The following is a 26,618-nucleotide window of genomic DNA, read 5'->3' on the forward strand; positions in this document are numbered from 1 at the left end:
GGAGTGATAACTAATTGATGCAATCCAAACTTCACGGGAAAGATAAGCAGGGGCTGGAGGAAATTGGAAAGGTTGGAAAGCGTTGCGCCGCTTCTACAGTTGATGTCAATCTTTTGGTAAGTTCCTTCCACAGCAATTTGCGACCCAGACTGCGCCTCTGGCGCACCATCCCAGTTCCCAATCCCCTCCATGTTGGCGCCACTGACAGCGCTTGTGGGTTGCTGGCAAACGCTTAGCGGGCTGCACTGCACGTACAGGGGCCCCCTCACTCAGCCTTTTTGCGCGAATAATTACTTAGGTTGGCATACATGAGAACACCAAGCACCGGTAGGTCCCCACAAATGGGCTACCGATGACAGCCACACAGGCATCCTTCAACATCCATTCGTTTTGTTCCTTGGTTGGAAGCCGTGGTCGTCCGCTACTTTTGCTTCAGGAAGACCAAATGAAATCTGACCAACATTGGATGCTACTGGTTACTTGATCAACAAAAGATATCCGAGATGTCGCCTTTGATCTCGCACAAATCATGTATTGACCTTCTCTCAATTTGATTGTGCCGATCTAGACGTGTAAGGCAAATGCGTGATACTAGTAGGCACATGCATATGCATCCTGCACTCATCCGGTGTCGCCGTGTATTGACCTAAGAGGCGAAAATCGGCCAATTGAAGATGAACACGTATCTTCCAATTCTCCCTGCAATGACCTGTTCCGGAAGCAGGCTCTCAAACTTGACATGCAAGATTCCGTTGGCTGGATAACGTGTTACACTCAGTGAAATGCGGGAGAGAGAGATTTGTTGAACCTGACGATGCGAGCCGACTGCGACCAAATTAAATTGGGAATAGTTGTGGGCTGAAAGACGGGACTTTTGCGACGAAGGAATTCACGTCTACTGAGAGCCATTAGGAAGCTCAAGTCACTCGAAAGGCTAGCAAACGACTTGTCTTGAGTGCTACTACGTGATCTCACGCCCACCCTTTTACACCACTGTTCATTTCATGATGGAATGGCCTTCCAGAGTGTGGGAATTCAGAGGGCACGACCTCGACCTTTTTGAATACGAAGAGCGACCCATCAAGGTCTTGACTGTGCAATTGGACGACCTGTTAGACCCGACTGTGAGTTTTTGAACAAGCCTCAGGCTTGACAAACGACTAAGATAGAAGGTCCCGGTGGCGTTAGTTGAAGAGGAGTTGACCTCGGAGGCTGAATGGTCCTCGTGGCTCCAAAGCGCAGTTGGTTCTATGGCCAGATTCACGTGGTGACTGATCAGTACACTAATGAACGAACAGGAATCAATCTTTAGGAGCAAAGAACTTGGTACACTCCAGATCATGTGAGTCCAAGGCCGTCCACTTGGCGTGATGCTTAATCCCACTTTGAATTGATACACGTCTTCACCTAGGAAATAGTTTGAAATTTCGTTGACTGAGACGATACTAATAGCATTTTCCGACGAGCCACGAGTGCCGTCTTTGGTTATCAGCCAGGGATTCATCAAGTTCCGGTCACGAAACAAACCCTAGAACGGATAGCTAAATCGTTTCACATCCACCAAAGTCTAGGACGAACAATCAATCGCCAGAATGCAGATTTTGTACATTGTCTTCATCTAGGGAATGAAATTGAAGCTGACAGGCTGTGTAAGAACAAAAGTTTCACTGTTAAGCTTGTTGTGCTGGAAATTCAACTGACTCGTCAAAGCTTATACCTACCGTACAAGTGCTATATTTCCAGATGACATCGCAGTCTCTGTGACCCACGAGCCGAAGTCACGATCAACGATGGCCATTTTCTTTGGTATCACCCTTCCTCAAGAATGTTTACTTCTTTATCGCATGAGGGATTCCATCCAGGACCTATGTCACCCCCTCGCACTTGTGGGAGCAGCTTGTGAGCTTGAGCATGACAGGTCAATAAAACGCGAGGTCCGTCCCTTGGAGTCACAATACATGGAGCGACAAGACTTTGTTGCTCAAATTGCGAATGACAATTTGGCAGCAGCAATGCAGAAAGAACAGGTAGCGGACCTGCTCACCTTGCATTTGAAATGCAGCTTTCTGATTGTGAATCTGGAAGCGTCTAAGCGTCAAATGAACAGAATCATAGAGCACTTGATAGAGCTGCGAGCCAGCGACACAATGACAGATGTTCTAAGGAAGAAAGGCCTCTTTTGGAATGGAGCCTGTGGAGATTCGGGGCGTGACAACGACTCTATCATACCGAAACTTCACACTGAAAAAAGGTTATACCAACGTCTCGTTCAAATATCGGACGAATTTGACTATAAGATTGACAATTGTCGACAATCAATGGAAGATACGATGGTAACCACACAATTGGTAAGACGGCGACATACGGATACTAAGGAAGGCCGATCTAATCATCATAACCAGATGGTTAGCCGCGCTGCCCTCGACGACACTCGAGTAACTACTGAGTTGTCGGTCGCAATGAAGGAAGACAGCTCGCAAATGCGGTCGATAGCATTCTTAACCATGATCTACCTACCGCTGACGAGTGTAGCAGTAAGTAAATTCCTCATACGAGAAGCCGACTGTTAATCCCCAATAGACCGTCTTCTCGATGAACGTCTTCAATTGGGAGGCAGAGGGCGAAGATTCCATTATCAACAAACACTTTTGGCTATACCTTGGGGTGGCTGGAGGGGTCACGGCTCTTACTTTGGGCATATGGACGCTCTACACGGTGGGCAAGAAAGGATTGTGTTGGGGAAAACATCCAAGGGACTCCAAGACCGAATCCAGGATGAATGCCACGGGTAGCGGACGCTCCACTGTATGAGCATGACCGCGAGCTCCATGGTTCAGATTTTATGGTGTGCATGGGCTTTTTTGAAACCAACCTCGATATCCTTCTGTTCAAAAGATTTTACACAAACCCTATACAGCAGCGGACACAGGCAATGCAAATGCTAGACCTTCCTGTTTGCATGAAGATAAGTAATAAAGTCATTAGGCGAAGGATTGACCGGATTGCTCCCGATTAATGCTGTTATCCTGCTTCATCCCGTCTACTGAGTAGACTGTTAACCTTCCTCTACGTGCTCACCTTAGTCGAAAGGTTTTCTTAACGCGACACCTGCATCCAATGAACTTTTTATGTCCGGGCGTGGGCTGATAGATCCAAGGCGTAAGAGCCACGTTTGGTCCATCATTAAGCTTTTGATAGCTCTCGCACCAAGAGAAAGCTTTCTCACAATCCGGGGAAGGCTTGATCCAATTTGCAATCCAGGCGCATCGAAATTTGGAAGCGCGCCGACCCAAGCCACCACCCAAACGGCGGCTTGCGAGGGTTTATCTGACTCTCCTATATCTTTCCTTCTGGCGTTTTTCGGACTTTCGTATTGCAGGCCACTTTTCAACTATCGGTTTATCGCATTCTGGATCACTGGCCGCCAACAACCAATGCTCCAAAGGCCCTTAACAACCAAAACCCGCAAAGAAAACTACTCGACAACATCGTTACCCAAGGGAGCTTCATCTAAAGACAAAATTATCATGATGTGTTGTCAAGGCAATTGAAGTTCTAAATCATGTCTCAAGACTATTGATGAAAGTCAAAGACAATGTCTTGCTGCCGGTGCGGCCCCACTCTGGGGTTAAGAGGCTCTCGCCCGATTTCGACCCCTTGCTTCCAGGATAGCCAGGATGGCCAACCCAGACGCCACCTATGTGGAAATTTCGTACCACGGACGGACTCTGTACTTTTTGAATTTGAGTCAAAATGGGAATCACCATCGTGAGACAGCCTTCGCGTGGCCAAAGCTAGGAAACGTTACAAGGCAAGGGCTGTAGCGCAGAAACCAAAGCCACGAGCAAGATTTACAACATTTAATGGCTGATTATCTACATGAACAGCTGAAAAAGTTGATATCTAAAGCCTGTGGCGTTGCTTCGGAGACTACGTCCTTAGACCATAGGTCGAGGAAGCGAAGTCTGTAAGGGATGATAAGGCTAAATTTTACTTTCCCGTGTTTCTGCCCGAAGTTGGTGTAGGTCTTACATGTCGATTCAATGATTGCCCGCACAGCTGATAATGATCTTCGCGATCATGCAGAGCTGAACTGACTGCCGAAAGTCAAATTTCCGTGCTGACGGGCTGGGCCTGGGCCAGGCACAGGATCGTTCGAGGTGTTTTGGTCTGACACAAGTCCTTGAAGCGCACCATCGCACTTGTCGTCAGTAAGCTTAAGTTATCCAATACACCTTTGTTGGACATAAAAGATGTCTGTTCTCGAAAGTTTTGCATTTGTCTTTTCTCAACTCTCACAAAGCATCAACCTGATCTCTTCCGATCCTTGTCCACTCTTTTCCGTCACCTTTCGAGGTACAGTCATTCTTTACTCACATCGTCACTCGTTTCAACATGCGTTCAACCTTCGCTATTGCCTTTTTGGCTCCAGCCATCTTGGCTCAGTCCAATGTTTTGCCTGGACATGGAACAACTTCTGCAGGGTGGAACACCACCATCATTCCTGGTCCTACCGGGGTCATTTCTTCGACTGTTCCCATTCATACTGGGACCGAGGTTACAGTCACAACTACGGCTGCGAACTCCACCGGCATCTGGGTGACTGTTCCTCCCTCCACTATCACGGCGACGTATACGGCCACTTACACCCACACTATCACCTCCTGCCCACCTGGAGTCAAGCCATGCCATAGCGGTGCTGTCACGACGTTCCTCACAACCATCACTACAACCTACTGTCCCGAGACTCCCGTTCCCACCCCTTGCCCTGGCGGCAAATGCCATCATTCTCCTCCACCTCCCCCTTTCCCTCCTTGCACCGGCAAGCACTGTGACAACCCGTTCGTCTGCTACGGAGACCACTGTGCCTACGACAAGCCATGCGACGGCGGAGACTGCAGCCGCTGCCTCCTCTGTGCCGACGGAAAATGCCAGCCGAACCAGTGCAGCGGCAACGACTGCGGCAAGATCATCATCTGCAAGGGCGACTCTTGCCGATACCACAAGTGCCAAGGCGACAACTGCAACAAGGACAAGATTGTCTGCCACGGCGATAAGTGCAAGTCCGAGAAGTGCCACGGTGACGGGTGCAACAAGAAGTACGTCTGCAAAGACGGCAACTGCAAGCACGAGTCCTGCCCTCCCGAAGACAACAACAAACACTACGACTGTCCCGGCGACGAGTGCAAGCCCGTCGAGGAGTGCAAGGGCGACCACTGCCCCAAGCCTCAGCCGCCCGTCAAGCCGCCCCAGCAGCCTTCCGGCACCCCGCCCACGCAGCCACCGGCGAGCCCTTCTGTTCAGCCCCCGGCCCATCCATCCAAGTCCGGGGATGTCCCGCCTCAGGGTCCTGAGCAAACTCCCGTCAGCCCTCCGGAGCATACTCCTGTGAAGCCTCCTCAGGAGACATCGCCGGAGCCTTCCCAGCCTTCTGGCAACCATCCCGAGCAGCCCTCTCACACACCTGGGTCTCCTACAAAGCCATCTGAGACCCAGCATCCCACCCACCCTGTCGTCGTTGCTGGATCCAGCAGGTCGGCTTCCGGGATTGCCTTCGTGGGTCTCGCTCTTGGTGTTGCAGGAGGGCTTGTCTTCCTCTAAGTGTAGGACAGGATTTGTGTAATGTGGAATGTAGTGAAGGCTTTTGTTTCTCTATTTTTCTTCTTACTGGTTGCCAGGGGCTAGGCCTCGCTGGTCTCTGTGCGGCCAGCTTGTATATCACAAACTTTTGTACGTAGAAAAAGGAGGACCCTGTAATCGTAGTGAAACATAATGATCAAGGATGAATATGTCAGTAGAGAGAATAGAATGTTCATCTTCTCATCGACAGAGTAGCATAACCAACCTGAACTGTGCAAACAAAGACAAAATTCCTCGTCGTGACATTCCGTGTGGTGTCCATTGTGCGTCTATCAATCTGGTTACAGGTCCTAATCCCAAGTCTCCTTCGCGCAACATCTTGAACACTTCCAGCTCAGTCAAGGAGAGCAGCCTTCGCAATGTCTACCTCCTCCGCGGTACCGCAGATCAACCCAGCTCTTCCATCACAGTCAACCGAGACCCTATCCAGTAAGGGCTTTCCATCTGACGGGTCGATCGCCTTTCCACCAGCGACCTCCATGATCAGGGCGATCGGGTAGAGCTCATACAGGAACCGCAATTTCGGCAACGTTCCCGGAGTCACCGGCATAACATATACACCGTGCCCTTTGACAAGCGCATGCACAATATCCGGGACAAGACCGCCGCAGTATCTCAGCGTATACTTCTTCTGGATGAACCGTGTGATGAGAGCACCGTATCTCTCATCATCCGCCGCATGGCGCAGGTTGGCTGGCGCGAAGTAGCGAGTCTTGAAAGGACCCTCTGCCAGCTTGACAACTGTGCGAATAATCTCGCAGTCCTCCACACCGTTCTGGCCGAAGCCGATCTCGAAGCACGTGGCCTCAGCACCCGGTATGCGGAGCGCAACTATGGCCGTAGTCCGGGGCCCAATGACGCCCATCACGGCAGCAATCTGCTTCTCCCGTGGTGACTGTCCGACCGCAGTGCGTCCGTCCCAGATTCCGACGATTGTTCCGACAGTCCAGTTCGGTGCAATGATAGAGCTACCATCCAGTGGGTCGAAAGCAACGGTGTATTTTTCCGAAGACGCCGGGGTGTCGTCGGCATTGCCGTTCGTTAATGTCCTCGCTGGCTTCTCCACCGGATCCTCTTCACTGCTTGCGGTATGTATCGTCGGGCATTCAGCAATCGCGGCGCGCATGACATTCTCGGAAGCGACATCGACGTTCAGCTGGTCGTCGCCGAAAGCATTCGCGGTTCCTGCCAATGAGACATGTTGCGAGGCATGAAGCGTCTTGGCAATGTCTGAAACAGCTCCCAAAATCGCTGGGATTACTTCGTCGCGAAGAGACTTGCGTTCTTCCTGGGGAATGACGCTCTGGAGCTGTTGTACGAGTGCTACTGACGGGGCCATGGTGAGAGATGCAATGTGCAAAGTGAGGATGACCGGAAATTGTTGAGTCAGGGCGGGCCTGAGCTATTTTAGCATGAGAAAGGTGGTTGAGAGATTTTCGATGTTTGCGGATTGGATAGCAAATGCCCCATAAAACTGTCTGACAGTGCTTTAGATCCACCAGTCAGAGGCCTGTCATCTTCTCTTTTGGAACTCTATCTAACGTTTATCCCACGTGGAGGTCGATCTCACCGGCAGGGGATACCTAGCAGTATGTGTGCAACAGCTATTTTTGTCGACTTCCGAGCACTCAAGTTTGTACAGGAAGGCTATCAATCATTTGATGAGATTGCCAACGTCTATATAAGTTAACTATGAACAGACCTTGACTACCTTGACTACCTTGACTGATGATCTTATCTTAAGGTCTACCCCTCCATGTGGGGGTCGTGGCTGGACGAGCAATGGCCCCAATTCGACTCATGCCTGCGAGCTTGCTTCGCTTTCATCTCTGCCGTTGCGCTTAATCCCATCATAAAATCGCCTTTCCTCAAAGACACGTATATCATCGTCGAAGTTGACCCTTCCAAGCTTTCTAGCCTTCAATATCTTTCTTCTTACCCTCATCACATCGTACTCAGTGTTTCGGGTCAACCACCAGGTCCACAAATTACCCACAAAAGACGCGATTGTCGTCGCGGCCGCGATCGCAAAGCTTGTCTTGTACCCGTTGTATGCAAACCTGGATTGGAATAGCTGCGGGCCGATGACACCACCAAGCTGTGCAATGCCCGACTGCAACCCCAAAGTGAACGCGGTGCCTGTTGACCCGGACAGTGTGGCTGATCTCCATGCCCAGAAAGGAATGAAGTATGACTGATAGAAGAGCGTGCCGAGGATGCAGCTTATGTAGATTCCGTAACGGTTGGTAATTGTGAAGAAGAGGACGAAGCATACAACCATGCCTGACATGATGATCCTGGATTTGCGTTAGCTCTGATATCCTGGAAGTGATCCGGGGGATACGAACATGATAAGTGCGGGTCGGACGATGTAGGCCTTCGACATGAACCAGGCTGAGAAAATGAGACCAAGGATGGCAGCTGCAGCTGGTGGAATGTTGAGCAACTGGTTCTTCGGCAGACCCACGAACCCCAGGTTGGTGACAATCGTCGGCAAATACCACGTCAGCGCATATCCGCCAATGTTGATCAAAGTTTGTGATAACATGAAAGACCAAATGAGTGGGGTCTTCAGCACCGCAAAGATCTCCTTTTTGGAGAAGTCTGGATCGTTGGTGAGCGGTGCGTTCTCTGGCAGTCGAGCCTCGATGAACTCTTGCTCGCGTTTGGTAAACCATCGGTCGCTTCGGGGAGACTTTGGGTAATCGGGTAAGTACCAGAACACAGCGCCTGAGAAAACGATCGTCGCTAGCCCTTCGAGTAGATATACCCATCTCCAGGCGCTGAGACCACCGATGCCGTTCATGTAGCTGATGCCATAACAGAGCAGAGACCCGATGATGCCTGCAAGGTTCGAGGTCGCGAAGAACCAAGTCACGGGCTTGCCGATTTCATCGGTGCGGTACCAGCTGGATAGCTGGGCCATGACTCCTGGAAACATGCCCGCCTCGAACATTCTGTCGCACCAAGTCAGTCTATGTTGAGCAAGTCATACTCAAGGGGGCCGGTGCCTACCCTAGTAAGAAGCGCATCGCATAAAGCTGGTGCCGATTCTGTGCCGCGGCATGGCATGCGGTAATGATTCCCCACGTAAGGAAGATGCGAGATTGCCACAGATGCGGACTCATGCGCTTGAGAAGAAGATTGCTTGGCGCTTCAAACACGATATATGCAATCTTGGAGGTGTTAGTCTTATGCACGAGGTGCATTGTGGGTGTTCGGATGATGTACTCACACCGTAGATGGACCCAACCCAGTTGTATTGGTCAGAAGTCATACTAAGCTCCTTCATGATGTTTCGAGATTCGCCAACCTGAAGAACACGAACATTTGCCGCGTTGCTTTGGTCAATCTTCATTGTCCTCAGTCAGTTGAGTGTCAATACTTCTTCAGCCCACAGCCGACATACCTGTTTGATCATGTACATGAAACCAATAATAATCAAGAACCTCTTGTCGATCTTGTTCAAAACGCTGCGCTCTTCGTCGGCTGAGAACGTTGACAAGAACGCTGCCCTAGCTTCAGGGTCATCTCGAAGATTGTCGACATTCGATCGAGCGACAGTGGCATTGGCCTGTTTCCGAGTCGCTGCCGCCGCGTCATGGTCGACTCGGACCTCGTCAGGCTGAATCATGGAGCTCATCGTGCGGTACTGATTAGTCCTGCAATGGCCCCCAATGTCTCGGTGAATTTCTGTGGACAAGTCATCTTTATCTTCAATGGGAAATTTTCCATCGAATACCCGATGCCGGGCAGAAGTTCGTTACTTGCGGCGTGTTACCGACGTCCCGCGTCCTTATCAGCGGGGGTTCGGGGGTGGCATGTATGATGTGCTTGATGTCCATATGGCGATATAAGCTGCTCGTACTTACATGGAGGTCTAAAGTGCCATTGGTGAGGTGCTGAGAATGCACTTGATTCGTTGAGGAACGCCGAGAGTGGATGGCGAAATCCCGGCCCACCATGCCACCATCCGGCCAACCTCGCACGCTGTCGCAACAGCTCCGACTTTGAGCACAACCCGGCTAAAACCCGTTGTTTTCGTGCCACAATTGTGGTTGTTCCTTTGCGATATTCAACGTCTAGAAAATGTGTGCCGCCAAGCTAGGTTCAGTGTCCGATACAGGACCCGACTTCCGGGGCACCGGGGGAAAGTATGGGACTTATGCGTGATATGTCGGAAGGATTCTTCACGCAAGACTCGGGCACAATGACGCAAACCAACAGGATCAGTATAATACAATAATCCTTTCGGGGTATTGGTTGAGCTAGACTGGGTGTAGACACTCAAAGCATCTTGCAGTGGTCGTGTTCATTCTGCCCTCAAAACGTCGCTTGGCTGCACCTAGACTGCTTGCCTTGCCGCCAACTGAACTTCACTCACGATGACTTCATCAAAAGCCCAAAATGAAAGCAATGGCACCAAAGCCAAAAAGCAAATTTTGCTCAATGCCTTCGACATGTTCACGGTTGGCCATCTGTCATTCGGGCAGTGGCGAAACCCGAAGGACCGGGCCAAGGATAAGCGCCGGGATCTCACTTACTGGACCGACCTAGCCAAGCTCTTGGATAAGGGGGGCTTCGTAGGCCTTTTCCTAGCAGACACATTTGGTCCCTACGACACGTAAGTGTTTCCATCCCGGAAGTTTATGGTGATCACCGTTTTAATCCAGTCTTGTAGATACAAGGGCAGCGCTGAGCCATCTGTAAGGACCGGGGCCCAATGGCCAATGGCCGATCCTGTCATCGTGAGTGAGCCCACGGATGACCTACAAGTTAACTTAAGCTGATTCCTGGCCAAAGCCTGTCTCAGCAATGGCAGCGGTGACGAAGAATCTGGGCTTCGCGATTACTACGTCTACCTCGTATGAGCAGGCTTATGTTGTTGCTAAGCGGTTTGCAACACTCGATCATCTCACTAAGGGCCGTTTTGGCTGGAATATTGTGACTAGCTGGAAAGAATCTGCATCTAAGGCTGTGAGTGGTCTCAGTTGCAGGTCGTCAAATATGTGAAGCTGACAAGTAGCACAGGTCGGATTGCCCCTTGTAGAGCACGACACTCGGTATGAAAATGCGGATGAATACCTCCGTGTCCTATACAAGTGAGTTGCTGAGCATCTATGAGCAGATTATAACTCAGGAGCTCTTGCTGACGTTGCATCCAGACTATGGGAAGGTTCATGGTCAGACACAGCTTTGAAGGAAGACGCCGAGAACGGCATCTACTCCGACTACTCTCAGATCAGACCTATTCACCACCATGGCAAATTTCACGTCGACGCGCCATTCTTGACAGACCCATCTCCTCAGCGCACGCCAGTTCTGTTTCAAGCCGGAACATCGCCGTAAGTCACTATCACGTTTTTAGATACACCAAGCTTATGCGTAACAGAGCCGGAATCAAGTTTGGCTCAACCCATGCCGAAGGCATCTTCGTCGCCGGTCTGTCACCTCATGTTGTGGCACCTCGAGTCAAGGCTATCCGTGAAGGCGCAATCGCTGCTGGTCGCGATCCCTATTCTGTCAAGGTCTTCGCTATGATCACTCCCATCATCGGAAAAGACGAAGAAGACGCCAAGCGCAAGTACGAAGAAGCCCTGAAGTATGTCTTGATCGAGGGCGGTCTCGCTCAATTCTCAGCTACGACCGGCATCGATGTTTCAAAGTTCGACCTTGACCATGAGCTCACGGAAAAGGATGTCGCAAACCATTTGCAAAGGATCCACTCTTCATTGTACAATCTGCGCTACCGCGGCGACGATGTCCCCAAGCTGACACCTCGCAACTTGGGCACCGTCACGGCAATCGGTGGCAATGGAGCTATGCCAGTTGGAACAGCCGCCCAGGTCGCGGACGTCTTTCAGGAGTGGGTTGACGTTGCCGATGTCGATGGCTTCAATATCGGATACGTCATCACTCCTGGCAGTTTTGAAGACGCCGTTGAATATCTCGTCCCTGAACTGAGAAGTCGGGGACTATTGCCGGAAGCAATCCCGGCGGAGGCCCCTGCGCCTACCTTCCGCGAGCAAATCTATGGTCTGGGGCAGAAGGGGCTGAGATCTGATCATCCCGGGTTCAAGTACAAGTATGACACCTATGAGGAGACTATTGCCAAGGAAAAGGCGACGAGAGCAGATGCAGGGAGCGAAAAGGCATGAGGCTCGAGAATAACTAGCAAGAGCCGTTGTACGCCCTTGAAGACAAAGGGAAATATAGTCCTCCATATGACAAACTTCAAGATCTCTTTGAATCCAGGCTATCTATGCTACTTAGGGGCCTGGAGCACCGCAGCTATAAGATGAAGTTCAGATCCAACAATAGTCAGGGTCGGGTCCATTGTACCCAGGTCTAAGTGATGCTGATGATCTTCCTGCACCACAACCAGGAATACGGACTTTCAGTATAGCCTAAAAACAGTGCAGCTTATAACGGCGAGCTCCATGCCAATTCGACTTTGAAACATAACGAGGGATCTAATCATGACCGCATGAGGATATCACCGCCCCGCAGCATCTCGCGGCCGCCAAGATCTGCCCCGCGCCGCAGCGGAGCCGATCAGGGGCAATCTTGGCACGGGATGTAATTTTCCACAACTCAGATCGACTATTAGGTCGAAATTCATCCAGAGAATGCAGGATGATCCAATTTGTCCGTCCAGGACCCATTCACTCGGTGTGGAATGGATGCATTCTCAGGGTTGTTCGGAATAATCGCCATCAAGGCGTATTGCCGAACCAGCATGTTAAATGGTCGCCAAAAATGAGTAAATATCGATAGATCTCCTATTCAAATAAGTCGTGTCAGTTTCTTTGGAAGACAGATCAATTTCATTCGGGACAATCCATCTTGCCAAAAATGAGGTCTGTGAATGCGGCGCTTGTAGTAGGCGTTGTGGCAGCAAGCCTGGGTGCGGGCGCGCCAGCATCCAATCATACTCCGTATTCTGCATGGATGACCGACTCGATGATCCGACGTGGAGTTGAGCCAAGTTTTCACTACGATCAGGCGACTCTATACACTTCTTTTGAGGCTATCTATGAGCATACGAAGAACCAGACGATTTACGACTACTACCGAGCCCAAGTCGACGCGGTGATCTTTCCCAATGGCACCATTGACGGTTTCAACTATTCGCGCTACAGTCTTGATCCCTACCGCTTTGGCAACAACGCGCTTTACTGGTACGAGAAAACAGGAGAAGAAAAATATCGCATTGCTGCAGATGGAATCAAGAGAACCCTTGACAACCACCCGCGCACACCTACAGGCGGCTTATGGCACCGCGAGGTCGTGTATCCAAATCAGATGTGGCTCGACGGCATCTACATGGCTGATACCTTCTATGCGAAGTATGTGTCGTTATTCCAGCTAGATAACCAAACAGCTTGGGACGATATCGTACTTCAGTTTGACAACATCGACGCGCGCACTCGGCGAGATGACAATCTGCTGGTCCATGGGTACGACGAGAGCAAGCAAGCTGTGTGGGCCGATCCCGAGACCGGCGCTGCGCCGCTGGTGTGGGGCCGTGCCGATGGATGGTACTTCATGGCTTTGCTCGAGGTCATCGACTTGCTCCCTGAAGAGCATCCCGGACGAGAAAGACTTCTAGGATATTTCAAAGGATTGGCACAAGGTCTCAAAGGCGCCCAAGACGAGTCCGGTGGTTGGTGGAACGTGATGGAAAAGCGCTACGAGGACGTCGAGGGGAACTACATCGAGAGCAGCGCAAGCGTCATGTTCACCTTCGGTTGGCTCAAAGGACTCAACCTGGGATATCTTTCTGAAGCGGATTATTTGGATGTCGCGAAGAAAGCGTGGAACGGTATGGTGGATATGTTCGTCACTCACAATGACAATGGCACGATCAACTGGGAAGGCACAGTCATGGTAGGGAGTCTGGGAAGCAATGCCACCTTTGAGGTAAGAACCCTCTTTTCATCCGTCTTCGGAACAGAGAGATTGATATTTGACCAGTACTACTCGAGCATTGGCCTGCGCCAGAACGACCTTCGAGGCGCTGGAGTCTTTATGATCGCTGCTCTTGAATGGGAAAAGCGATTTCCTTGAGATTCTTTGTCAGAAGGCAATCGGAGAATCTTGAGTTGAGGTTTATGGTCTGTGCCACAAGAATAAACACAGGGTATTCTATTTCTGTTTAAATCATCAAAGCTACTTGTGATCAATGCGTTACCGTTGACCAGGCAGGCGTCTTTAGTGAATCTCACATCCCTTCCGACGCAGTGTTTGACACCAAATTCACTCCTAGCTTCGATTCACTGATCAAAAGACCTGTCACCCAGACTTTCGAGCGCAAGTTACTACTTAAATGACACATCATCATCTTCATTCGTCTACTAATTCTCCACATCCACATAAGCCTCAATTGATACTTAGAACACAAAACACATCACTAACCAAGACCTACCAGCCTCCCTGTTCCATCATCATGACTCAACCCAGGGCCAAAGAGATCTCCGCATACCGCGACGGTATGTCGTATCCGGTCAGACAGAAGGACTTTTGGAACGCTTTGGCTAGATGCGCGAAAGCCTGCGGGGACTTCAACAATCTTCCCAATGACGCAACCCCCGAGGAAAAGTCAGCAGCTTGGCGCAAGTGAGTAGTCCCAGATTATCTTCTTATTATTGTCCAACGTTTCAGGACAATCAAGTCACATGCGACATGGCATTGTATGGAATAAAACTAACCATCCTTCGACTAGGATCGTCGCCCCTACCTCAAGTGCCGGCACACCAGTTAGCTCTGCCAACGATTTCCCCACCCCGTCCGTCAAAGGACCGATCAGAATTGACTACGGCCTGCGTGTTCACATTGCTGCGGACACCTTCATCAACCATAACTGCACCATTCTTGATACTCCTGTTGCCGACGTTCGTATTGGTAAACATTGTTCCCTCGGACCTCATGTCAGTATCTACAGCGTCGGACACAACCTCAACTCGGACACACATCCCAGAGTCAGCTTTGGAAAGCCAGTCACCATCGAAGATGGCTGCTGGATTGGAGGGAACGTAACTATTCTGTGAGTTGACACCTCCGCCACGGCTGCTAGCAGTGATTCGGATTCAAAGCTAACTCATCATAGGGGCGGCGTCAAGATCGGGGCTGGTTCGACCATTGCCGCTGGCAGCGTTGTACGCAGTGACATTCCTCCTAGATCCGTTGCTGCTGGAGTACCTGCCCGTGTTATTCGCCAAATCCGTCCTAGCGAGGAACACGACGCTTTCCCTGTGGCTTCGCTCCATGTCGCTCTACAGATCCCCAGCAACCATGGCGGTGTTGAACACATGAATGAGGCGACTAGAGTGCGCCTCGACGAATTTCTCGGCGAGCAAGACTAAATCTTTCAGGAGAAATGTCCGGAGAGGCTTTCCTTTCGGCGCACATCTCGGGGTAGCGACGAGCGAGGAGGGAATACGTAGGGGCGTAACAGGATAAATTGATCAGGTAGAGAGAGATATTGCGATCCCACTAGTGACTAGACACCTCCAACAATCACATTAAAGCTTTGCCGTTCCTTCCATAAGCTCGACCTCAAGAATCCCTTGTACCGATGACGGTGAACCCCATATCTTAACAATCTTCAATCCAATTGACTCGATCAGCTCGCGCCACTCTCTCTCTGTGCGCTCCTTGGCAGAACCAAACGCCATCATAGTGATGTCGTAACTCGCAGCATGAGGATGCACAGGCCTGCTGTCGTCTAACACATGGTCATGAATCAGGATCTTGCTGTACCCTGGCTTCATGGCAGCCTTTTGGTTCTCGAGAATTTTGAGAACGACTTTGTCAGGCCAATCGTGGAGAATATGGTGCATGTAATACGCCCGCGCATCTACCACAAAATCAGTGACCTGAGGCCGCATTCAAATGAACATTCGTTCGGACTTACGCTTGATTGGTTGAGGTTTGAAGAAGTCATACGCAAGTTTGTTGATCCCCTTGACCTGGCAGGCTTCCTCATCTGCAATGACGGACGGGAGGTCTTGCAAGTACAGCCTCGACGCTGTCTCTGGAAACTTCTCTACGAACGGCTTGAGATCTTGGCCAATGCTACCTCCCACATCTACAAGAAGCGGCAGGTTTGGGTCGGAATCCAAGAGGGTGTGGCAAGGGTAGACAGAAGTCCATCTGGCTTGGCTTGACGTCGAAAGCTTCTGGACGACGTTGAACCCCTTCCCCTCCTCGGGGTACTTCTCAAGGTAACCAAAAAGACCACCTTCCCAGTTGAATGCGGAGTCGAACATTGTGTCGCGGCTTCGTGTTGGATTGACAAACTTTGTCTTTTTGAGAAACATTGGCATGTGGTGCAGCATTGGCACCGTGAATTTATGACTATGAAACATCAGTATCCCTTGAATGAGCTATGAGTGTATCGGGGAGAAATACTGGAAATGGAGCATGTGCTTGTAATTATTGTCCGCCAGTTGCGCGAAAAAGGGAGTGGGTTCGAATTTTCCAGTATTGGTGATTTTGATAAGACGGTTGGCAGCCAGGAGACGAAGCAGACGGCCTAAAGCTGTCAGTACATGAAGAGACGAGGAAGTTGCCGTAGGCTGCTCACGAAGTAGTGCGGGGTCACATGGAGTTGCGACCCATTGAGCGAGCTCTGTCTCTGTCGCCGGCCTATTGCCATTCTCGTTCCATTTCTCGAAGAGTTGCAGGCTTTCAAATGTTTCCAATGCAGCTAGAACGGACGGCTGCGCAGGCCAGTCAGCAGCAAGAACGTCATATAAGCCGGCTCACCCTTCAGAGGAAACTTGCTTCACTGAGATAAAGTCTCATGTATGTGTCCCACGGCGACTCGACGTCAATCATGAGTTCATACATCCTGAGCACGATTCTCATGCGGTCATCTTCGCTCATATCAGCGAGCGATGCTTTCAGATCATCAGCTGAGCGCAAGAAGGCCTCTGCAGCCCTACTCCCATTCGCTTGCGGTGCCATATTGACAGGATTTGTCGTTCGAAAAATGTCCTTGGTATCTCGTTGAGCCAGATATTACACGTCGTCGTCGTGATCGTAGTCAAGTCTCGAGAAGAACTTCAATGCGTGAGTGCTGGAATACGGTTGCTGTTGTCGTGGTCGTACTTCAGTGTGATACCATAGGGCTTGTGTAGGGCCTTGTACGACTGCCTCCATCTTTCCTCTTCCTCAAATACTTCATGCTTAAGCAGCAAAGTCATCCGTCGGAGGAACTGTGCAGCCGTGCCCTGGGAATCGTCTGATAGATAGACTTCCGTGAGCTTTGACTTTTGCGTTGCAGGACGTGTAAAAGCGCCGGAACACATTGTTTTGCTATTTGTGATTGGTCAAGATTTCAAGGTGGTGTACGTTAAGCTATCGCGAAACTTGGAGTCAGGGAGAAGCGGAGGTCTCAGAAAGTCTGAAAGCATACCATGTGAAATGAACGTGAGATCAACTGAGATTACGGAATATTCAGCGCGCATCATATGCTTCCTCATGTAAATGTTCTAACCCAGCTGCCTCGGGCAAATTGGGTTCACCGGGGAGATAACCGTGATGAAATCTGCCAGCAGGCCCACACCCTCCGATTTCCGGTCCGGACCCGTCGGAACGGTGCCCGGGTATTGGCCAAAACTCCGGCCGCTAGCTGCTCTCCGCCTTGATCAATGCTACGATGAGAATTCTCAACACAAATCAAGGACTGGATTTTATCGACGCCTGTTGGTCCCCAGATCCCCCATTACGCATCCATTGACATCAACACTTCGCATTCTTCTGTTGAGTACCTTGGTTGAACTCAATCGCAGCATTCTCAATCTGCTCTATCACCAAGTTCAACGTTGAACATATCTTCAGAAGACTCTGCATCAGCTGGTCCGCTAACGCCGGTGTTCTGGAATGAAGACGTGGGTAGCTATGACGTCGACCGGAGAACATGCGACTGTTTTGACCATTCTGCCAAGCTTCTTCTGACATATTAGCGAAGGCCACTCCCAGAAATTGATAACTTGGAAGGGTTGAATGGCAAAACTTCGGCGGTTTGGGTCAGATTCTCTACTCTCCATCTCCTCGCGTTCGACAATTTACGAGCAGGCCTCCAGCGTGGGGCCGGTCCCCCACCGGGACTGTCAAAAGGGAACCTGATTGTAAGCAATTACAATGTCATGAATTGAAATGGTGAGCATAATAGCCAAGCGGTGAGCGGAAAAGTTGGAGATGCCAAGCATTTAACATGTGCCGAACGTGGAGCCGTCGATGTAGGATTGACAGGTGACCACCAACCCGGTTTACCAAAGGGCAACTGATCCCCGCTTCCCCGCAACATCCACCGTCACAACACCACAAGTCTCGTGCTTTTGTTCGTCCCGAGAGTCCAGACACCGTGAGCTGAGGTGATGAGTAGCATTCCACTCACGGACTAGATATGAGTCTTCGTGAATGCGAGCTTCGGATTGCGGGGGAGGATACCAGGTAACCTGCTTGAGGACCCGCCATCCTCGAGGTAGGGCCGATTCAAAGCCCCAGCTCAGTAATTCCAAGCACTTTCCAGGCTGTCACCCCAGCATAGCATCATCGGCGAGGTCGATTTATGGTCAAGTCTGTGCCCTAATGTGGAGCAATCTAAGGCTCTGGGGTCCCCGCATGTGTTCCGTTCTGCTGGTGACCCGAACATATGCCGACAGCTCCGGTCGGCAGACGATATCCCTGTATGAAGAGCGTGTTTGCCTCACCGTCACCTCATGTCGTTGGGAGAAACTTCAGTTGTGGTCATACTCTGTACCCTAGATCACGAACATCAGCAACACAGTGTTTTCCGAAAGTCGTACAATGGAGGTTGGCATTAGTGAAGAAGTCAACTACAGATTTCTCAGCATCGCGAAGAGCGGACCGTCGTGTGATTACCATAGGTCATCGGTTGACAGCCAGAAGTCTGTTCTCATACAGGAAGCCATTGCCGCTCCCGGCTCGGGATTCTGCCATTGTCGCGCTGGCCTGCCCCCGACTTCCGAGGTGCCCCTCCATTGTTATGGGGGCATCATCACCTCGTACATGTATTGAACCCCTCTTCAGCCATTTCAGCGTCATCACTCCAGTTATTTGGACCGACGCAAGGCCGTAAAATATGTTGCCAAGAGTAGCCTTTCCTAATTCTTTCGTGATTCCCACTTCACTGGTCTTGCAGCCCAAAGACTCAAGGACTCGAAGTTTGCCAGCCAATGGTAAAGGTTGCAGCCATGGAGGCAGTCTCTGGCATAAATACCTGCTGCTCTTCTGGAGGTTCATCAGCATGGCCACTCACCTCAATATCTCAGTCTCCATTGAACCTCGTTAATACGCCTGTGGGAGGCCAGTCAAGATATGAAGTCCGACTTAACGACACTTGCCTTGGCACTGCTGCCACTGGGCGTCAACAGCAACCCCACTGCACAGTACTCTTGGCTCACTCATCGTGATGACTCTCTCCCTATTTACAAGAACTCTTCTTATTGCGTCGAAGCTCGAGTGGAAGACCTCGTCCAGCGCATGACATTGGAAGAAAAGGCCGGTCAGCTTTTCCAAACTCAGCTCTACCAAGGACCCAATGGCACCCTTGACGAAGGCGATGAGGCCGCACGCCGCAACAGCACCGACAATATGATCGGTGACAAGCACATGACTCACTTCAACCTCGTCGGAGATATTACCGACGCCAAGCAGGTTGCCGAGTTCGTCAACCTCGTTCAGCAGCGCGCTTTGGACACCCGCTTGGGTATCCCTGTCACGCTGTCGACAGACCCAAGGCACCACTTCACCGAGAACATCGGAACCGGCTTCCAAGCTGGTGTCTTCTCTCAATGGCCTGAGACCCTGGGACTCGCTGCTCTGCGAGACGCTGATCTGGTGAAGAAGTTCGCCGAGATCGCGCGAGAGGAGTACATCGCCGTTGGCATCAGGTCAGCGTTGCATCCTCAGGTTGATTTAGCCACTGAGCCACGATGGGCGCGCCTTGGAAATACCTGGGGTGAGAACGCAACTTTGACCAGTGAGCTCATCGTTGCCTACATTAAGGGCTTCCAGGGAGAGACTTTGGGACCCCACTCTGTTACGACAGTGACGAAGCACTTCCCTGGAGGTGGACCGATGGAGAATGGCGAAGACTCTCACTTCACCTACGGCAAGAACCAGACTTATCCTGGCAACAACCTTGAGTATCATCTCATCCCATTCAAAGCTGCTATCGCCGCAGGTGCGAGACAAATGATGCCGTACTATTCCCGTCCCATTGGAACTCAATACGACCCCGTCGGCTTCTCTTTCAACAAGCAGATTGTCACAGACCTTTTGAGACAACAGCTTGGCTTCAATGGTATTGTAGTCACTGACTGGGGACTCATCACTGACACTGTGATCCGTGGCCAAGACATGCCAGCCCGTGCCTGGGGTGTCGAGAACACAACCGAGCTCGAGCGTGCAGCTCGTATTATCGACGCCGGCTGTGATCAGTTTGGCGGCGAGCAGCGCCCTGAACTCATCATCCAGTTGGTGAACGAGGGTATCGTCGCCGAAGAACGTCTTGACGTCTCTGTCCGTCGTCTGCTTCGCGAGAAGTTCGTCCTTGGTCTTTTCGACAACCCTTTTGTGGACCCTGAAGCTGCTTCGAGAGTCGTCGGCAACGACTACTTTGCTCGCCTTGGCAATGAAGCGCAGCGCAAGGCCTACACACTTCTCGCCAACAAGAACGATATTTTGCCGCTTAAGACTGTCAGCACGGAGACCAAATTCTACATCGAAGGTTTCAATGCCACATTCATCGAGGCTCGCAACCTGACCGTTGTTGAGACGCCTGAAGAGGCCGACTATGCGTTGATTCGCGTCAATGCTCCCTACGAGCCTCGCAGCGGAGGCTTTGAAGCCAACTACCACGCTGGCTCCCTCGAGTTCAACGCCACGGAGAAAGCACGACAGGCTGCCATCTACTCAGCGGTGCCCACCATTGTGGATGTCATCCTGGATCGGCCAGCGGCTATTCCTGAAGTCGTCGATGCCGCTTCGGCAGTACTTGGAAGCTTCGGTAGTGGAACCGAAGCATTCCTGGACGTCATCTTCGGTATTAGCTCTCCGGAAGGAAAGCTACCCTTTGACCTTCCGCGGTCTATGGAGGCTGTTGAGGAGGCTTTCGAAGACGTTCCTTATGATACGAAGGACCCTGCTTTCAGGTTTGGCCACGGTTTGAGATATGCTGATAAGTGTGCTGCGTAAATACGTCGACCGAATCCTTTTCGGACATCTGGACAGGCGGGGAGTAATAAGTAGCGGATTACAACGGGAGACCAACGAAGAAACGGCCCGATCTTATGAGGTTATTGGAAGGGGGAACATGGGTATTACAAAGCTTCACGTACATAGTTACTCACGGAATTTGGACGACTCTATGAAATGATGTGTCACTTTGTCTCTTGCTTCTGATCTTTGAGTCCACGTTTTCCGTGTCTTTTATTTTGTGTCAATCCAAGACTTGAAACCAATTTCCGCACGTCTCGAATCATGCGACGTCGCTGCCTATCCGTTTCTGAAGAGAGTCTTCAGTACCTGAGCTGGATGATTTTCCATTAGGGATAACGCATGCCAAGCTTCGTTTAACTCCACGATCGACGTCAGTCAACCCGACGATCAACCATGCCAAGCACGTTTCTTTTAACTTCTTCACTCTGGATGGTCCATTCACCGTCAAGCGGCAAAGACTCAGTTCATCCTCGGTCGCAATGCGTATACAGGTAAAGATATTCGGGATGGAATCTTCCCATGTGTACCTAATGCCGAATATTTTCCTGCGTGAAGGATTAAAGCTACCCAAGAGGCTGGATTTTAAGTCTGAAAGTTGCTTGTCAAGGTATGGCGATGAAGTCCAGCGCTGGTCAGGCATCTCAATCAAGACGCAAATAGAGTAACAGGCCTTTTCCCTTTACTTAGACTAAAATCACGTAGACCTTCGGCTGCATCTGCAGGGTGTACCATAGGATGCTTTGCCGAAGCTGTATGTCTTGGCCTTATCGCCGGGCCCCCAACTTAAGCAACTCGTTCCTTATCGCGAAATCTAACGGATATCAGACACCCCAGCCGTGAATACCCCAGCTTTGGCGAATCAGACTCGCAGAAAACAATAATGATCGCCATGTTAAATATCATAACTCGAATGGCGGCCATGCCGTCAGGGGAAATACGGGGATACCACTACCTATTTCGGTCAAAATACACGACCACTCTGGCCGTCCGAAGAATTGTCCTCGCCCGGACCAGCCACCTTCCCTGCCTCTGCGCGTCTGTTCAAACAGCTCCGTCCCTTGCTACCCCGCCTTGGCACCCTTGGCATCCACTCGGATGCGAGATGTCTCGACGAGATTGATATGACTGGTCGATGGGGTGCCGCGAAAAAGCTTCTGTTATCGGCAGCTAGCTTGTTGTGGAAAGGGTGACTGGGATGTGGTGACATGGAGCTAGGTTGTTTGTAGGGAACAGATAGGCCAGCGTTATCAGACAAGCTTTTGGTCCGCCCTCGAGGGCAGCTTGTCTTACAGGCATATTCCAGAGCGTGGCACGGGATGTCCCAAGCTGTGACCTCAGTATAGTTTCCCGAATGCTATTAATTGGCCGGCTCCCGTGGTAGTTCAGACGTGAGGCCATGAAACTCTATCTTCGTCGCACATCTTCGCGAATTCAACGACAAGACAAGATGACGAAAACCGATTATGAGGATTTCCAGCCCGAGGTGGAAGCGACACCAACGAGTAATGGGAGGAGATCGTCCCGGAGCGGCACCTTACACAGCGTCGCTGCGGGCGATGTCGAGACACTGGAGCAATTGGGCTACGAGCCATCCAACCTGCACCGAAATCGATCCACGCGCACGCTTCTCTTCCAATCCTTCGCCATCTGCTCGATACCATACGGACTTGGGGGGCCTCTGATCAATGTCATCTATGGCGGTGGTCCATTGGCCCTGTTTGTTGGCTGGATAGTTGTCGCCCTCCTCAGCCAATGTGTCGCCTTGTCAGTAGCGGAATTGGCTTCTAGGTATCCAACCTCGGCCGGTCCGTACTACTGGTCCTTCCAAGTTGCATCAAGAGGCAAGGCAGCTCTTTCTTTCGTCACTGGCTGGACCTGGTTGATTGCCAACTGGACCATCACGCTCTCCGTCAACTTCGGCTTTGCATCACTCCTCGCCGGAACAATCACCATGATGGAGCCGACTTGGGTCGCAACGTCATGGCAGCTTCTTCTCATATTCTACGGTCTGACGATATTCACGGCGGTGGTGGTTATCTTCTGCAATCGATGGCTCTCGACTGTGGATGCATTCTGTTCGGGATTCATCGGGGTGACCATCTTCGTCGTCTTGATCGCACTGTCACTCCAGGCAAAGGCAGGCCGTCACGATGCGGCCTATGCCCTAGGCCACTACGAAGAGACCTTCTCCGGGTGGGAACACTTTACGTTCTTCATCGGTCTCTTGCCCTCGGCATACGTCTTCTGCGCTGTCGGAATGATCTCCGCCATGGCCGAGGAGTGCAAAGATCCATCTGTCAGAGTGCCTAAAGCCATCGGACTCACTGTTCCTATTCAAGGTGTGGCTGGCTTGTTCTTCATCCTGCCTATCTGCTTTACCTTGGCCCCACTGGATCAGATCATTGCATCCCCTTACGGCCAGGCCTTGCCGGTTGTTTTCAGCGCCGCCATGGGCACCCCCGGTGGTGGTCTTGGGCTCATGATTCTCGTTCTGATTGTTACAATTGGTTGCAGTCTGAGTATCACAGTCGCCGCATCTCGTTGCACCTGGGCATTCGCTCGAGACAACGCCATCCCAGGTGCTCACCTGTGGTCCAAAGTCGACGCAAAGTTGGGGGTTCCCGTCAACGCCGTCATCCTAGTCACCATTGTCGAAATGCTGCTTGGTCTCATCAACATCGGAAGCACTTCGGCGTTCACAGCTTTCGTGTCCGTTGGTGTGATGGCCCTGGAAATTAGCTACCTCATCCCCATCCTCATCAGCTTGATGCATGGACGTAAAGAGGTCAATGGGGCTCGTTATACCTGTGGACCAAAGATCGGCACGCTCGTCAACTGCATTGCTATTGCTTGGATCTTCTTCCAAACGGTCTTGTTCAGTATGCCCACTGCGCTGCCAGTCACGGCAGTCTCTATGAACTACGCTAGTGTGGTCTTCGTTGGTTTCGCCGTGCTATCTGCCATATGGTACCGGGTTCATGCACGGAAAGGTTTGTTATTCCTGGCATCTAAACTTTGCGTGCATTATACTGACATTCCACCACCAGTTTATAAGGGGCCGCCTGCAACAGATGGAATCGCTGCGTGAGACATCAGGGTTGTTGGGGAGACGACGTAAGAAACAGACTAGAAATCGTATTAGACCGAGAAATCCCAGTTATCAAACGAAAAGTCCAGCCCGAACATGTTTTGTGCGTCTCCGATACTGGATAGCCCACCTAGATATGGAGAATCGCCCACAGGTGTTCTGAAACTACTCGCAATCAACCCGCCGCCTTCCACGCGCTGGCGTTGAGCAGATCCCTCGGTCTCCGCCATAAAGTGTTTCCGCCAAGTTGCGAGACAATCATGCACGACACTAACGCTCAGCCGATTCCGAACCTGCTTCAGTTGGATATCCTCGACTGTTGTGCCACCGACTTTGGTAGGATCGGGCAAGGCGCAGAAGAACCCGATGACATCGCCTAAGCGGGCTGGCAGATCGTTGTTAACCACGCTCATCTTCCTCAGAGCTGCGATGGATGCTTCAACAAGCTTCATTCCCTCGGTTGCATCAACCATCGAGCGGAAGTGGCCGTTCGATGCAATCCTGAGGACAATCATGGATGCACATACGAAGATCTGATAACAGAAAAAAGGGCAATAGTCGAAGAATTGGATTTGGCGCTCGTCTAGCATCCGACTTGAGTCGATCAAAGAAGACGCTGTGACGTAGAGGGCACAGATGCGCTCTTCATAGCCCTCAGATGAAGCATGGTCGAAAAGATAGAATGCATGCAGATGAAGCCGCGCCGCCGTGGAATGCCACGTCTTTACTTCTATTCGATATGTCAGCTGGGGTCCCTGGAATCGCGAATGATACTGACCAGTCGCACTTGAGATGTTGAAGTTCTTGCCCTCAATTTCAGTGATCTCTTTGTTGAAAAGCCGATATAGAATGAGTCGTTCTCGAGTAGCCGGCTGATGCCTGGCATCTCGTGGTTGGTCCATCAGAGCCATGGTGACTCGACTTCGAAATATCTCAATCATGAGGTTGTATTTGAACTTGGCGTTGTCGACAGCGCTTTCTATATCGTTGCGTACCCTATCGTCTTGCGATATGCCTGAGCCGTACTGCTGTAAGGGTGTTTGCAAGCCACACCCAATAGTCGCACTGGTGAGTAAAGCTTCAGTATGTCTATGCAGACCAAATGGCTAATCTCAGCCAAATATTGCTTGGCCGGCACATGTACTGACCTTTGAGAGACGATCATACATGCTTCCCACGTCCTTGTCCATTCAGCAAGCTCCGTATCAGTCAATTCCAAGGGCGCTTTAGAGAAGTCCTGTGCGTCAACAGGACGGTTGAGACCCATCTGTACGCCCATCTGAATCATCAAGCCCGTCAACATGAATGTCGGATCTGATGTACTGCTGCTTGTCGGGAATGGCCATGTGCATAGCAACGCAATAGCCTGAACGACATGCACAGAATATGGTGTAGTTCGCACAGTTCTCCAGAGCAGGTCGGTCACGTTACGAGCCAGCTTCGGCAGCAGTGTTGGCTGTGACTTGAGTCGTCTGGCAGCGATGGATATAATTACCCAGAAAAGGAGTCCAGAGAGTTCGTAATATTCATGTGGCGTTCTCGTTGTATCTATCAGGGGTAGAAAAGGATGATAATATGTCTTGAAACTGTTCTAGATATTAGAATAAGTGCTTTATAATTCTGGCAAAGTTATTGCAACTGGATGAACCTTCAATGCTCACATTTGGAATAGGTCTTCAATCTCTTCCACAGAGAGTACGGCATTGTCCAAGGCCCGTGGACGAGGCATATTGAAAGACCCTCGAGGTAGCCGGCGCGGTGTCTGTTGGTCAATCTCGGGTCTCGTTGTCAACCCTGGGGCCCGTGACTGTTCTGTGGTGATTGTGTCTCCTTCCGGGGATTCAATCGCATCGATGCTTCCTGAAAGTGGTGCAACTGGCAACGCAGAGTCATCTTGGTAAGCTATGATGGTGTTGTTCGGACTGGGATCGAGGTGCCGTCTGTTCATCTCTGTTGCCATCGTCCATTCTGCTACAGCTTCCTCGCCAGAGGACGCGTGAGAGATAGCTAAAGACCGTGTCTGGGCTTCGTTGAGCTGCCTTTTCAGTTCATGAATTTCATCTTCAAAGTCAGCGGACCGCCTGATCCCCGTAGCAATACCTAGTCAGTATCATGTTCCGCGGCCATGCTTAGGTGTTGCAAGGGTTGTCCCACCGTCTCTTTCTGGTTCTTCTGAATCCCTCTTCGATCTTGCATTCGAGATCTAGCCTGTGACAGCGACGGCATCTGATTTGCATCTGATCGCGTGATTCGTGAGACACATATTCACAGCGAAGCTAGGTATGTATCAAAGTCAGCCCAGACAATAAGCCGCCAACGAGATCCAGCAAACACTAACCTTCTGCTGTTTGCATTGATTACAAGCTTTCCTCCGTGATGCGACGTCGCCAGGCGTCTTCTCTGACGCATTTACGCAAGTAACGCCAGACCGAGATCGTGTCGTCCTAGAAGATGAACAATCATCCCCTTGGGATGTGGCGGTCCTTGCGCTATCCATTCAGTGTTCCGAGATGAGAATCTTGGAAAACATTCTCAAGGCCGATACGGAAACTGGTCGATATGGCGACGAGCGCGACAGATTGAGGAGAGAAAGAAGGGAAGCCAGGTTGGTGCCGATCGGAATTCCGATCGGAGC

The 26,618-nt window shown here is 51.0% G+C and overlaps 11 protein-coding genes across 11 annotated transcripts; 7 read left to right on the forward strand and 4 right to left on the reverse strand.

Annotated features, from left to right (window-relative positions):
- Positions 1-1,790: 1,790 nt before the first annotated feature.
- CGCS363_v010691 (uncharacterized protein) lies at positions 1,791-2,811 on the forward strand (the record flags this gene model as incomplete). Its single annotated transcript, XM_036642540.1, has 3 exons — positions 1,791-2,348; positions 2,403-2,534; positions 2,581-2,811. 3 exons carry the CDS (start codon positions 1,791-1,793, stop codon positions 2,809-2,811), a joined length of 921 nt encoding a protein of 306 aa, XP_036491964.1.
- Positions 2,812-4,395: 1,584 nt separating this feature from the next.
- ssp5 (Agglutinin receptor) lies at positions 4,396-5,601 on the forward strand (the record flags this gene model as incomplete). Its single annotated transcript, XM_036642541.1, has 1 exon — positions 4,396-5,601. The coding sequence occupies one exon, from the start codon at positions 4,396-4,398 to the stop codon at positions 5,599-5,601; it is 1,206 nt and encodes a 401-aa protein (XP_036491961.1).
- A 373-nt stretch (positions 5,602-5,974) lies between these two features.
- CGCS363_v010693 (Sedoheptulose-1 7-bisphosphatase) lies at positions 5,975-6,979 on the reverse strand (the record flags this gene model as incomplete). The annotated part of the gene is made up of 1 exon (XM_036642542.1): positions 5,975-6,979. One exon carries the CDS (start codon positions 6,977-6,979, stop codon positions 5,975-5,977), a length of 1,005 nt encoding a protein of 334 aa, XP_036491962.1.
- A 459-nt stretch (positions 6,980-7,438) lies between these two features.
- On the reverse strand, positions 7,439-9,283 carry prlL-5 (MFS transporter prlL; the record flags this gene model as incomplete). Its single annotated transcript, XM_036642543.1, has 5 exons — positions 7,439-7,937; positions 7,989-8,597; positions 8,656-8,816; positions 8,876-8,992; positions 9,050-9,283. 5 exons carry the CDS (start codon positions 9,281-9,283, stop codon positions 7,439-7,441), a joined length of 1,620 nt encoding a protein of 539 aa, XP_036492528.1.
- Positions 9,284-10,025: 742 nt separating this feature from the next.
- On the forward strand, positions 10,026-11,798 carry dmoA-1 (Dimethyl-sulfide monooxygenase; the record flags this gene model as incomplete). The annotated part of the gene is made up of 6 exons (XM_036642544.1): positions 10,026-10,264; positions 10,322-10,388; positions 10,444-10,617; positions 10,672-10,742; positions 10,806-10,985; positions 11,033-11,798. The coding sequence occupies 6 exons, from the start codon at positions 10,026-10,028 to the stop codon at positions 11,796-11,798; spliced, it is 1,497 nt and encodes a 498-aa protein (XP_036492529.1).
- Positions 11,799-12,495: 697 nt separating this feature from the next.
- On the forward strand, positions 12,496-13,710 carry yteR-1 (Unsaturated rhamnogalacturonyl hydrolase YteR; the record flags this gene model as incomplete). The annotated part of the gene is made up of 2 exons (XM_036642545.1): positions 12,496-13,563; positions 13,618-13,710. The coding sequence occupies 2 exons, from the start codon at positions 12,496-12,498 to the stop codon at positions 13,708-13,710; spliced, it is 1,161 nt and encodes a 386-aa protein (XP_036491959.1).
- A 379-nt stretch (positions 13,711-14,089) lies between these two features.
- maa-0 (putative maltose O-acetyltransferase) lies at positions 14,090-15,005 on the forward strand (the record flags this gene model as incomplete). Its single annotated transcript, XM_036642546.1, has 3 exons — positions 14,090-14,259; positions 14,366-14,686; positions 14,750-15,005. The coding sequence occupies 3 exons, from the start codon at positions 14,090-14,092 to the stop codon at positions 15,003-15,005; spliced, it is 747 nt and encodes a 248-aa protein (XP_036491960.1).
- Positions 15,006-15,164: 159 nt separating this feature from the next.
- Positions 15,165-16,611, reverse strand: asqD (O-methyltransferase asqD; the record flags this gene model as incomplete). Its single annotated transcript, XM_036642547.1, has 4 exons — positions 15,165-15,499; positions 15,557-15,999; positions 16,054-16,177; positions 16,434-16,611. The coding sequence occupies 4 exons, from the start codon at positions 16,609-16,611 to the stop codon at positions 15,165-15,167; spliced, it is 1,080 nt and encodes a 359-aa protein (XP_036492530.1).
- Positions 16,612-18,990: 2,379 nt separating this feature from the next.
- On the forward strand, positions 18,991-20,871 carry bglC (putative beta-glucosidase C; the record flags this gene model as incomplete). The annotated part of the gene is made up of 1 exon (XM_036642548.1): positions 18,991-20,871. The coding sequence occupies one exon, from the start codon at positions 18,991-18,993 to the stop codon at positions 20,869-20,871; it is 1,881 nt and encodes a 626-aa protein (XP_036491606.1).
- A 1,471-nt stretch (positions 20,872-22,342) lies between these two features.
- Positions 22,343-23,983, forward strand: CGCS363_v010700 (putative amino-acid permease; the record flags this gene model as incomplete). Its single annotated transcript, XM_036642549.1, has 2 exons — positions 22,343-23,885; positions 23,943-23,983. The coding sequence occupies 2 exons, from the start codon at positions 22,343-22,345 to the stop codon at positions 23,981-23,983; spliced, it is 1,584 nt and encodes a 527-aa protein (XP_036491795.1).
- A 50-nt stretch (positions 23,984-24,033) lies between these two features.
- Positions 24,034-26,480, reverse strand: LEU3-0 (Regulatory protein LEU3; the record flags this gene model as incomplete). Its single annotated transcript, XM_036642550.1, has 6 exons — positions 24,034-24,713; positions 24,762-25,048; positions 25,132-25,569; positions 25,645-26,064; positions 26,138-26,259; positions 26,322-26,480. 6 exons carry the CDS (start codon positions 26,478-26,480, stop codon positions 24,034-24,036), a joined length of 2,106 nt encoding a protein of 701 aa, XP_036491796.1.
- Between the last annotated feature and the right edge of the window lie 138 nt (positions 26,481-26,618).

The sequence above is a fragment of the Colletotrichum siamense genome (genome assembly GCF_013390195.1).
Source record: "Colletotrichum siamense strain Cg363 chromosome Unknown KSG_Cg363_contig07, whole genome shotgun sequence".
NCBI classification, from domain to species: Eukaryota; Fungi; Ascomycota; class Sordariomycetes; order Glomerellales; family Glomerellaceae; genus Colletotrichum; species Colletotrichum siamense.